Source organism: Callithrix jacchus, chromosome 22, assembly GCF_049354715.1.
Source record: "Callithrix jacchus isolate 240 chromosome 22, calJac240_pri, whole genome shotgun sequence".
Taxonomy (NCBI): Eukaryota; Metazoa; Chordata; class Mammalia; order Primates; family Cebidae; genus Callithrix; species Callithrix jacchus.
In genome coordinates this window covers 21,560,883-21,572,985 of record NC_133523.1, presented here as the reverse complement: position 1 = coordinate 21,572,985, position 12,103 = coordinate 21,560,883, and the positions used below count along the sequence as shown (strand labels likewise).

General features: G+C 63.7%; 2 protein-coding genes across 2 annotated transcripts; both read left to right on the top strand.

Annotated features, from left to right (window-relative positions):
• Positions 1-1,693: 1,693 nt before the first annotated feature.
• On the top strand, positions 1,694-2,997 carry LOC144580826 (double homeobox protein 4-like protein 4). The gene has a single exon (XM_078360251.1). The coding sequence runs from the start codon at positions 1,738-1,740 to the stop codon at positions 2,995-2,997; it is 1,260 nt and encodes a 419-aa protein (XP_078216377.1). The 5' UTR covers positions 1,694-1,737.
• Positions 2,998-6,955: 3,958 nt separating this feature from the next.
• LOC128930485 (double homeobox protein 4-like protein 4) lies at positions 6,956-8,259 on the top strand. The gene has a single exon (XM_078360253.1). It carries the CDS (start codon positions 7,000-7,002, stop codon positions 8,257-8,259), a length of 1,260 nt encoding a protein of 419 aa, XP_078216379.1. The 5' UTR covers positions 6,956-6,999.
• The last annotated feature ends 3,844 nt before the right edge of the window (positions 8,260-12,103 follow it).

Genomic DNA, 12,103 nt, shown 5'->3' with positions numbered 1-12,103 from the left:
CTGGGCTGCGCTTACAAAAGAAAGAGTGACTTGTCACCGGGCCCGGCACACAGGCGATGCGGTCCCCTTGTCTGGGTTCTCGTCCACAGGTATCATCATGACATACTTTTGGTCTCTTCTGCTGGGTGGCCTGTGTCGCCCCCTTCTTCCTGGGAAGTGTCCACCGACACTGAAATGGAACATTTCACCTGACTCAGCACCTACACGACCTGTCTCTCGTATTACGCCTTGGCTTTTCCCACCGGGCTGATTGGGACATACAGCTGAGCACAGCCTCTAGGCTATTTAACTCTTCTCTTCTCACGTGGTCCTACCCACAGGAGGTATTGGGATATATTTCTAAGCACTTCACCTAGGTAATGACCCTTTTTGGGGCTTTCCCCGGATACGGTACGGTGACCTATTTCTGGACCAGCACCGAGGCGATGTCCCTCATTTCTCCTACCTGTTGCCTGTTAGGGCAAAGGAATTCCTAGGGGTGTGAGTCTACAGAAACCGCGATTCTTGCCTCCTCAGGAGAAACGACTCCACCGAGGGCCGTAAAGCAGGAGAGTTTCCGAGCAGCAGTAAACGTGTATGAAGAAGCTTCGGAAGCGGAAGAGAAGGAGGGAAAGTACGCGTGGCAGAGTGCCAAGAGGATGACTCACAAGGCAAAAGCAGGATGCGACCTTTCGACCTGGCGTTTTATATGTTGGAATGCCTCTGGGTTGTGGTTGTTGGTCGCGGTGTTGTCTTTCTTTGTTTTTCGTTTTGTTTCGTTTTTCTTCTTTTTTTAAAAGACGGAGTCTCGCCCTCTCGCCCAGGCTGGAGTTCAATGGCCGGATCTCGGCTCACCGCAACCTCCACCCCTCGGGTTCCGGTAATTCTCCTGCCCCAGCCTCCCAAGTCGCTGCGGTTACAGGCGTCTGCCACCACGCCCGGCTAATTTTTTTTTAACTTTTGTATGTGACCTCCGCAAGGGTGCCTGTCGCTCAGCTCTCTGTGGCTTCCTAAGTCGTGGTGACCTGATGACGTTCACCGTTTTCTTCCCCGAGCTCGGCGGGGAAACAGAAACTCCCAGGGATCCGTGGAAAAGCAGCAGCGTGTCGCTGCCCTTTCTATCCAGGTTGCCGAGACTCCCCGTGTGGCAGGAAACAGGAATGCCTCGTCAGGCCGTCTCTGCCCGGGAGAGTTTCTGTCTCCGTGCCTTCGCTCTCGTTTTCTAGAGGAACACGAACCGGATCCACGCAGCTGCGTGTGTGAGAGTGTCGCGGCCACGGCGACACCCACAGACGTGGACGCCTTGACGGAGAGGGGGGGCTTGGAAAACTCAGGCCTGTCACGGGGGTTCGCTTCTGCACGCCACCCTCCCTGGTGACGTGTTCGAGCCCGGAGAGAGGCTTCCAGTTTCCGTAGAATTCCTGGAGAACCCCAGAGGTCCAGCCCCCGAAGCCCCGCGTGTCCCTCCCCCGCCGCTCAGGCCCCACCCCCGACCACCCCACAGGGCCCTGGTGTCCCTGTGGTTTCCGGCTTGAGAGGGCGGGCTACCCCGCCCTGGGTCCCCGGAGCTCATGCAAATTCAGGAAGGGGTGGGGCCGCTAGGTCTCTATAAAAGCGGCCCCTGGCTGGCGGGGCCGGACTCCTGGCTTGACCTGCCTGCAGGTGCGGTGCACAGCAGAGGTTGGCTGAGGCGCGCGGGAGCCGCCGGGCCTCTGTGTGCCTGTGTCTGTCTGTGACACTCGGCCCGGTCTCCCCGCGATGGCTCTCCCCACAGCTCCCGGCAGCCCTCTCCCGGCGGAGGCCCGAGGGCGAGGAAGGCGAAAGAGGCTCGTTTGGACTCCGAGCCAGAGGGACGCCCTGCGAGCGTCCTTTGAGCGGAACCCGTACCCGGGCATGGCCACCAGAGAACAGCTGGCCCAGGCCATCGGCGTTCCGGAGCCCAGGGTCCAGATTTGGTTTCAGAACGAGAGATCGCGCCGGCTGAGGCAGCACCGGCGGGAATCCAGGCCCTGGCCTGGGCCACGCGGCCCGCCAGAAGGCCGGCGAAAGCGGACGGCCGTGACCCAGTCCCAGACCGCCGTGCTCCTCCGGGCCTTCGAGCGAGAGCGCTTTCCGGACTTCGCCACCAGGGAGGAACTGGCCAGAGAGACGGGCCTCCCGGAGTCCAGGATTCAGATTTGGTTTCAGAATCGAAGGGCCAGGCATCCAGGCCGGGCTGGCAGGGGACCCGCGGCCGCAGGCGGCCCGCGCGACACGGCCCCCGGCGGGCGCGGCTCCTCTGCTCGCTCCTGGGTCGCCTCCACCCACACCGGGGCGTGGGGGGCGGCGCTTCCCGCACCCCAAGTGCCCTGCGCGCCTGGGGCCCTCCCACAGGGGCCCGTCGTGAGCCAGGCAGCAGGGGCCGTGCCCCTGCTCCTGCACGGACAGGCCCCACAGGCAGAAGGAATCTCGCAACCTGACCCGGCGCTCGGGGCCCTCGGGGCTTTCGGGTTCGCCGCCCTGGCTCCTTCGGGGGTGGCGCTCCCCCAGCCTCAGAGCCTTCCGGGGCCTCCGCACCCGGGCAGATGCCACGAGGAGCGGGAGCCGCAGCACGCCGGCCTGCCGGGGACGTGCTCCGTGGGACAGCTTGGGCCCGCTCAAGCCGACTCACAGGGGCGAGGTGTGCAGGGTCCCTGGTGGGGCTGGGGCCAGGGGCCCCAGGTGGCCGGGGCGGCAGGGGAACCCCAAGCCGCGCCACCTCCACCTCCGCAGCCCGCACCCCCGGAGGCCTCCGCCTGGCAGGGGCAGATGCCAGCCCTGCAGGCGCCTTCCCAAGCGCTCCAGGAGCCGGAGGAGCGCTCGTCTGCGCTCACCTCCAGCCTGCTGGACGAGCTCCTGTCGACCCCAGAGTTTCAGCAGCAGGCACGACCTTTCCTAGAGACGGAGCCACTGGGGGAGCTGAAGGAGGTGGAAGAGCTCGCTTCCCTGGAGCCACCCCTCAGCGAGGAAGAATACCGGGCTCTGCTGGAGGAGCTTTAAAAGGCGCGCGCGGGTCGGGGAGGGGTGGGGGCAGGGCGGTGGCCTCTCTCCCGCCGTGAGGTGACCGTGTGGCTCCGCTTCCAGCGGCGTGTCTTGGCGTCTCGCCCTCCCGCTGACCTGTCTGGGATCCCTGAGTGCCAGGTCCGTCCGTCCGGTGAGAGACTACACACAGGGCAGGGCTGTGCCGTCCTTCTATCCCGGGCATCTTGGGGACCCCAGAGCCCGCCCAGGGCCCGGGAGCTGGGCGGTCTAGTGCGCCGGCGCGGGTCTGCAGGCAGCCCGCGGCGCTGCGCTTCGGGGGACCAGCGCAGGCAGAGCTGTCGTCCCTCCTCGCAGCCCTGCCCCCACGCCACCCCGCGTACTTCAGGAGGGTGGGCAGAGGGGGCGCTTTGCCCGGGAAACACCGGGCCGGGTCCGAAGGCGGGGCCGCTCTCCAATCCGCGACACGCCTCTTCTTGCCTCCCCGCTCCGCCCACCCATCACTGGCACACCGGTAACCCGCCAGCCTCCCCCTCCCACCGTCACGGAGCAGCGCCGGGCAGCCCAGTGCGGCCCCGAGACCACCCTTCCCCCCACCCCCAACCCCGTCTACCCCGCGAGCAAACGCTTGGACTGCCCTCTCCAGGCGCGAGGGATGGCGGCTAGAGATGGGGAGAGGATCCCAGGACCAGAGGGAGGGACGAGTGAAGGGAGGAAAGGACGGAAGGGAGAGAGGGAGGAAGGGAGGGAGGCAGGGACCGAGGGACAGGGAGGGACGCACAGGGAGGGACCCAGGGAGCGAAGGGAGGGTGAAAAGGAGAAAGAGAGAAAGGGGGAGAGAAAGGAAGAAACCGAGGTTTGGAGGGACTGAGGAAGAAAGGGAAAGACGGGAACAGGGTGGAACAGAGGGGGAGAGAGAGGGACCACGGGACAGAGGGACATAGGCAGAGATTAGAGCGGTCTCCTGCCTCCAGGACCAACGGAGGGACCCCACAGCCTTAAAGCATTTCGGGAGCTCAATGCGATGCGTGCCAGTCCTCGTTTCACCCACGGGGTTCACAGACGGCATATCCCCACGGCGAACCCTGCAACGGAGCGCGAGGCAGTCTCATCCCCACAGGGGTCACCCTCGGGCCGATTGAAGCGTGATTTCCGACTTCAGCCTGTGATCGGCTGGGTGTGCGCGTGCGCGCGTGTGCATGGATTTGAGGCTCCTGCGGCCTGTCTTGCCGTTTCGCTGACCTGCCTGGGAGCCCTCAGTTCTAGGTCCGTCCGGTGAGAGACAGCACACAGGGCGGGGCTGTGCTGTCATTCTCTCCCCAGCATCTAGGGAACCCCAGAACCCGCCCAGGGCCCGGGAGCTGGGCGGTCTAGTGCGCGTGCGCGGGTCTGCAGGCAGCCCGCGGCCGCTTCTGGGGACCGGCGCAGGCAGAGCTGTCGGCCCTCCTCGCAGCCCTGCCCCCACGCCACCCGGCCTACTTCAGGAGGGTGGGCGGAGGGAGCGTTTCGCCCCCCCCCCCCGGAAACACCGGGCCGGGTCCCCAGGCAGGCCGGCTCTCCATTCCGCTGCACCCCTCTTCTGCCTCCCCGATTCGCCCACCGATCACTCGCACACCGGTGCCCCGCCAGCTTCCCCGCCATCACCGAGTAGCGCCTGGCAGCTCAATATAGACCCGAGACCACTCCTCCCACGGCCCCGCTACGAACGACCCCGCGGGCAAACGGAAGGGCTGCTTTCTCCAGGCCGGAGGGAAGGCGGGTAGAGAAGCGGGGAGGATCCCAGGCCGCGAGGGAGGGACGAGGGAAGGGAGGGAAGGACGCAAGGGAGAGAGGGAGGGGGAAGGGAGTGAGGGAGGGACGGAGGGTGGGGGGTAGGGTGGGACCCAGCACCTAGGTCGTGTGACACTGTCCTCCTGCCTTGGCACCTCATGCTTGGGGCTTTGGGACATATGTCTGTGCTCATAACTAGGATGCTGTGATTCCCTTCTCTTGCCTCATATCTGCTCACATAGGAGTCAATAACATATTGCTGGGCCCGCCATCCAGTTACATTCCTTCTCTGTCATGACCCTCTTCTCAGAAAGCATTGCGACACACTGTTGAGTCCACAGTCAATGTGATGTGAGTCCCCTGCGTGAACCCTGCCCACAGAGACCATTGTGACGTCATGTCTGGGGACTCAACTATTCTCAGTGATTGTCTTGTTACCCCTGCTCTTTGCCCACAGGAGCGGATGTGGCTTGTCTCTGGGCCCAGCACCCAGGTGAGGTAACTGTGCTCGCCTGACTGGGCTGCGCTTACAAAAGAAAGAGTGACTTGTCACCGGGCCCGGCACACAGGCGATGCGGTCCCCTTGCCTGGGTTCTCGTCCACAGGTATCATCATGACATACTTTTGGTCTCTTCTGCTGGGTGGCCTGTGTCGCCCCCTTCTTCCTGGGAAGTGTCCACCGACACTGAAATGGAACATTTCACCTGACTCAGCACCTACACGACCTGTCTCTCGTATTACGCCTTGGCTTTTCCCACCGGGCTGATTGGGACATACAGCTGAGCACAGCCTCTAGGCTATTTAACTCTTCTCTTCTCACGTGGTCCTACCCACAGGAGGTATTGGGATATATTTCTAAGCACTTCACCTAGGTAATGACCCTTTTTGGGGCTTTCCCCGGATACGGTACGGTGACCTATTTCTGGACCAGCACCGAGGCGATGTCCCTCATTTCTCCTACCTGTTGCCTGTTAGGGCAAAGGAATTCCTAGGGGTGTGAGTCTACAGAAACCGCGATTCTTGCCTCCTCAGGAGAAACGACTCCACCGAGGGCCGTAAAGCAGGAGAGTTTCCGAGCAGCAGTAAACGTGTATGAAGAAGCTTCGGAAGCGGAAGAGAAGGAGGGAAAGTACGCGTGGCAGAGTGCCAAGAGGATGACTCACAAGGCAAAAGCAGGATGCGACCTTTCGACCTGGCGTTTTATATGTTGGAATGCCTCTGGGTTGTGGTTGTTGGTCGCGGTGTTGTCTTTCTTTGTTTTTCGTTTTGTTTCGTTTTTCTTCTTTTTTTAAAAGACGGAGTCTCGCCCTCTCGCCCAGGCTGGAGTTCAATGGCCGGATCTCGGCTCACCGCAACCTCCACCCCTCGGGTTCCGGTAATTCTCCTGCCCCAGCCTCCCAAGTCGCTGCGGTTACAGGCGTCTGCCACCACGCCCGGCTAATTTTTTTTTAACTTTTGTATGTGACCTCCGCAAGGGTGCCTGTCGCTCAGCTCTCTGTGGCTTCCTAAGTCGTGGTGACCTGATGACGTTCACCGTTTTCTTCCCCGAGCTCGGCGGGGAAACAGAAACTCCCAGGGATCCGTGGAAAAGCAGCAGCGTGTCGCTGCCCTTTCTATCCAGGTTGCCGAGACTCCCCGTGTGGCAGGAAACAGGAATGCCTCGTCAGGCCGTCTCTGCCCGGGAGAGTTTCTGTCTCCGTGCCTTCGCTCTCGTTTTCTAGAGGAACACGAACCGGATCCACGCAGCTGCGTGTGTGAGAGTGTCGCGGCCACGGCGACACCCACAGACGTGGACGCCTTGACGGAGAGGGGGGGCTTGGAAAACTCAGGCCTGTCACGGGGGTTCGCTTCTGCACGCCACCCTCCCTGGTGACGTGTTCGAGCCCGGAGAGAGGCTTCCAGTTTCCGTAGAATTCCTGGAGAACCCCAGAGGTCCAGCCCCCGAAGCCCCGCGTGTCCCTCCCCCGCCGCTCAGGCCCCACCCCCGACCACCCCACAGGGCCCTGGTGTCCCTGTGGTTTCCGGCTTGAGAGGGCGGGCTACCCCGCCCTGGGTCCCCGGAGCTCATGCAAATTCAGGAAGGGGTGGGGCCGCTAGGTCTCTATAAAAGCGGCCCCTGGCTGGCGGGGCCGGACTCCTGGCTTGACCTGCCTGCAGGTGCGGTGCACAGCAGAGGTTGGCTGAGGCGCGCGGGAGCCGCCGGGCCTCTGTGTGCCTGTGTCTGTCTGTGACACTCGGCCCGGTCTCCCCGCGATGGCTCTCCCCACAGCTCCCGGCAGCCCTCTCCCGGCGGAGGCCCGAGGGCGAGGAAGGCGAAAGAGGCTCGTTTGGACTCCGAGCCAGAGGGACGCCCTGCGAGCGTCCTTTGAGCGGAACCCGTACCCGGGCATGGCCACCAGAGAACAGCTGGCCCAGGCCATCGGCGTTCCGGAGCCCAGGGTCCAGATTTGGTTTCAGAACGAGAGATCGCGCCGGCTGAGGCAGCACCGGCGGGAATCCAGGCCCTGGCCTGGGCCACGCGGCCCGCCAGAAGGCCGGCGAAAGCGGACGGCCGTGACCCAGTCCCAGACCGCCGTGCTCCTCCGGGCCTTCGAGCGAGAGCGCTTTCCGGACTTCGCCACCAGGGAGGAACTGGCCAGAGAGACGGGCCTCCCGGAGTCCAGGATTCAGATTTGGTTTCAGAATCGAAGGGCCAGGCATCCAGGCCGGGCTGGCAGGGGACCCGCGGCCGCAGGCGGCCCGCGCGACACGGCCCCCGGCGGGCGCGGCTCCTCTGCTCGCTCCTGGGTCGCCTCCACCCACACCGGGGCGTGGGGGGCGGCGCTTCCCGCACCCCAAGTGCCCTGCGCGCCTGGGGCCCTCCCACAGGGGCCCGTCGTGAGCCAGGCAGCAGGGGCCGTGCCCCTGCTCCTGCACGGACAGGCCCCACAGGCAGAAGGAATCTCGCAACCTGACCCGGCGCTCGGGGCCCTCGGGGCTTTCGGGTTCGCCGCCCTGGCTCCTTCGGGGGTGGCGCTCCCCCAGCCTCAGAGCCTTCCGGGGCCTCCGCACCCGGGCAGATGCCACGAGGAGCGGGAGCCGCAGCACGCCGGCCTGCCGGGGACGTGCTCCGTGGGACAGCTTGGGCCCGCTCAAGCCGACTCACAGGGGCGAGGTGTGCAGGGTCCCTGGTGGGGCTGGGGCCAGGGGCCCCAGGTGGCCGGGGCGGCAGGGGAACCCCAAGCCGCGCCACCTCCACCTCCGCAGCCCGCACCCCCGGAGGCCTCCGCCTGGCAGGGGCAGATGCCAGCCCTGCAGGCGCCTTCCCAAGCGCTCCAGGAGCCGGAGGAGCGCTCGTCTGCGCTCACCTCCAGCCTGCTGGACGAGCTCCTGTCGACCCCAGAGTTTCAGCAGCAGGCACGACCTTTCCTAGAGACGGAGCCACTGGGGGAGCTGAAGGAGGTGGAAGAGCTCGCTTCCCTGGAGCCACCCCTCAGCGAGGAAGAATACCGGGCTCTGCTGGAGGAGCTTTAAAAGGCGCGCGCGGGTCGGGGAGGGGTGGGGGCAGGGCGGTGGCCTCTCTCCCGCCGTGAGGTGACCGTGTGGCTCCGCTTCCAGCGGCGTGTCTTGGCGTCTCGCCCTCCCGCTGACCTGTCTGGGATCCCTGAGTGCCAGGTCCGTCCGTCCGGTGAGAGACTACACACAGGGCAGGGCTGTGCCGTCCTTCTATCCCGGGCATCTTGGGGACCCCAGAGCCCGCCCAGGGCCCGGGAGCTGGGCGGTCTAGTGCGCCGGCGCGGGTCTGCAGGCAGCCCGCGGCGCTGCGCTTCGGGGGACCAGCGCAGGCAGAGCTGTCGTCCCTCCTCGCAGCCCTGCCCCCACGCCACCCCGCGTACTTCAGGAGGGTGGGCAGAGGGGGCGCTTTGCCCGGGAAACACCGGGCCGGGTCCGAAGGCGGGGCCGCTCTCCAATCCGCGACACGCCTCTTCTTGCCTCCCCGCTCCGCCCACCCATCACTGGCACACCGGTAACCCGCCAGCCTCCCCCTCCCACCGTCACGGAGCAGCGCCGGGCAGCCCAGTGCGGCCCCGAGACCACCCTTCCCCCCACCCCCAACCCCGTCTACCCCGCGAGCAAACGCTTGGACTGCCCTCTCCAGGCGCGAGGGATGGCGGCTAGAGATGGGGAGAGGATCCCAGGACCAGAGGGAGGGACGAGTGAAGGGAGGAAAGGACGGAAGGGAGAGAGGGAGGAAGGGAGGGAGGCAGGGACCGAGGGACAGGGAGGGACGCACAGGGAGGGACCCAGGGAGCGAAGGGAGGGTGAAAAGGAGAAAGAGAGAAAGGGGGAGAGAAAGGAAGAAACCGAGGTTTGGAGGGACTGAGGAAGAAAGGGAAAGACGGGAACAGGGTGGAACAGAGGGGGAGAGAGAGGGACCACGGGACAGAGGGACATAGGCAGAGATTAGAGCGGTCTCCTGCCTCCAGGACCAACGGAGGGACCCCACAGCCTTAAAGCATTTCGGGAGCTCAATGCGATGCGTGCCAGTCCTCGTTTCACCCACGGGGTTCACAGACGGCATATCCCCACGGCGAACCCTGCAACGGAGCGCGAGGCAGTCTCATCCCCACAGGGGTCACCCTCGGGCCGATTGAAGCGTGATTTCCGACTTCAGCCTGTGATCGGCTGGGTGTGCGCGTGCGCGCGTGTGCATGGATTTGAGGCTCCTGCGGCCTGTCTTGCCGTTTCGCTGACCTGCCTGGGAGCCCTCAGTTCTAGGTCCGTCCGGTGAGAGACAGCACACAGGGCGGGGCTGTGCTGTCATTCTCTCCCCAGCATCTAGGGAACCCCAGAACCCGCCCAGGGCCCGGGAGCTGGGCGGTCTAGTGCGCGTGCGCGGGTCTGCAGGCAGCCCGCGGCCGCTTCTGGGGACCAGCGCAGGCAGAGCTGTCGGCCCTCCTCGCAGCCCTGCCCCCACGCCACCCGGCCTACTTCAGGAGGGTGGGCGGAGGGAGCGTTTCGCCCCCCCCCCCGGAAACACCGGGCCGGGTCCCCAGGCAGGCCGGCTCTCCATTCCGCTGCACCCCTCTTCTGCCTCCCCGATTCGCCCACCGATCACTCGCACACCGGTGCCCCGCCAGCTTCCCCGCCATCACCGAGTAGCGCCTGGCAGCTCAATATAGACCCGAGACCACTCCTCCCACGGCCCCGCTACGAACGACCCCGCGGGCAAACGGAAGGGCTGCTTTCTCCAGGCCGGAGGGAAGGCGGGTAGAGAAGCGGGGAGGATCCCAGGCCGCGAGGGAGGGACGAGGGAAGGGAGGGAAGGACGCAAGGGAGAGAGGGAGGGGGAAGGGAGTGAGGGAGGGACGGAGGGTGGGGGGTAGGGTGGGACCCAGCACCTAGGTCGTGTGACACTGTCCTCCTGCCTTGGCACCTCATGCTTGGGGCTTTGGGACATATGTCTGTGCTCATAACTAGGATGCTGTGATTCCCTTCTCTTGCCTCATATCTGCTCACATAGGAGTCAATAACATATTGCTGGGCCCGCCATCCAGTTACATTCCTTCTCTGTCATGACCCTCTTCTCAGAAAGCATTGCGACACACTGTTGAGTCCACAGTCAATGTGATGTGAGTCCCCTGCGTGAACCCTGCCCACAGAGACCATTGTGACGTCATGTCTGGGGACTCAACTATTCTCAGTGATTGTCTTGTTACCCCTGCTCTTTGCCCACAGGAGCGGATGTGGCTTGTCTCTGGGCCCAGCACCCAGGTGAGGTAACTGTGCTCGCCTGACTGGGCTGCGCTTACAAAAGAAAGAGTGACTTGTCACCGGGCCCGGCACACAGGCGGTGCGGTCCCCTTGCCTGGGTTCTCGTCCACAGGTATCATCATGACATACTTTTGGTCTCTTCTGCTGGGTGGCCTGTGTCGCCCCCTTCTTCCTGGGAAGTGTCCACCGACACTGAAATGGAACATTTCACCTGACTCAGCACCTACACGACCTGTCTCTCGTATTACGCCTTGGCTTTTCCCACCGGGCTGATTGGGACATACAGCTGAGCACAGCCTCTAGGCTATTTAACTCTTCTCTTCTCACGTGGTCCTACCCACAGGAGGTATTGGGATATATTTCTAAGCACTTCACCTAGGTAATGACCCTTTTTGGGGCTTTCCCCGGATACGGTACGGTGACCTATTTCTGGACCAGCACCGAGGCGATGTCCCTCATTTCTCCTACCTGTTGCCTGTTAGGGCAAAGGAATTCCTAGGGGTGTGAGTCTACAGAAACCGCGATTCTTGCCTCCTCAGGAGAAACGACTCCACCGAGGGCCGTAAAGCAGGAGAGTTTCCGAGCAGCAGTAAACGTGTATGAAGAAGCTTCGGAAGCGGAAGAGAAGGAGGGAAAGTACGCGTGGCAGAGTGCCAAGAGGATGACTCACAAGGCAAAAGCAGGATGCGACCTTTCGACCTGGCGTTTTATATGTTGGAATGCCTCTGGGTTGTGGTTGTTGGTCGCGGTGTTGTCTTTCTTTGTTTTTCGTTTTGTTTCGTTTTTCTTCTTTTTTTAAAAGACGGAGTCTCGCCCTCTCGCCCAGGCTGGAGTTCAATGGCCGGATCTCGGCTCACCGCAACCTCCACCCCTCGGGTTCCGGTAATTCTCCTGCCCCAGCCTCCCAAGTCGCTGCGGTTACAGGCGTCTGCCACCACGCCCGGCTAATTTTTTTTTAACTTTTGTATGTGACCTCCGCAAGGGTGCCTGTCGCTCAGCTCTCTGTGGCTTCCTAAGTCGTGGTGACCTGATGACGTTCACCGTTTTCTTCCCCGAGCTCGGCGGGGAAACAGAAACTCCCAGGGATCCGTGGAAAAGCAGCAGCGTGTCGCTGCCCTTTCTATCCAGGTTGCCGAGACTCCCCGTGTGGCAGGAAACAGGAATGCCTCGTCAGGCCGTCTCTGCCCGGGAGAGTTTCTGTCTCCGTGCCTTCGCTCTCGTTTTCTAGAGGAACACGAACCGGATCCACGCAGCTGCGTGTGTGAGAGTGTCGCGGCCACGGCGACACCCACAGACGTGGACGCCTTGACGGAGAGGGGGGGCTTGGAAAACTCAGGCCTGTCACGGGGGTTCGCTTCTGCACGCCACCCTCCCTGGTGACGTGTTCGAGCCCGGAGAGAGGCTTCCAGTTTCCGTAGAATTCCTGGAGAACCCCAGAGGTCCAGCCCCCGAAGCCCCGCGTGTCCCTCCCCCGCCGCTCAGGCCCCACCCCCGACCACCCCACAGGGCCCTGGTGTCCCTGTGGTTTCCGGCTTGAGAGGGCGGGCTACCCCGCCCTGGGTCCCCGGAGCTCATGCAAATTCAGGAAGGGGTGGGGCCGCTA

What these genes read in the sequence shown, in the direction of transcription:
- LOC128930485 (XM_078360253.1), top strand. Translation starts at nt 7,000, where the DNA reads ATGGCTCTCCCCACAGCTCCCGGCAGCCCTCTCCCGGCGGAGGCCCGA.
- LOC144580826 (XM_078360251.1), top strand. Translation starts at nt 1,738, where the DNA reads ATGGCTCTCCCCACAGCTCCCGGCAGCCCTCTCCCGGCGGAGGCCCGA.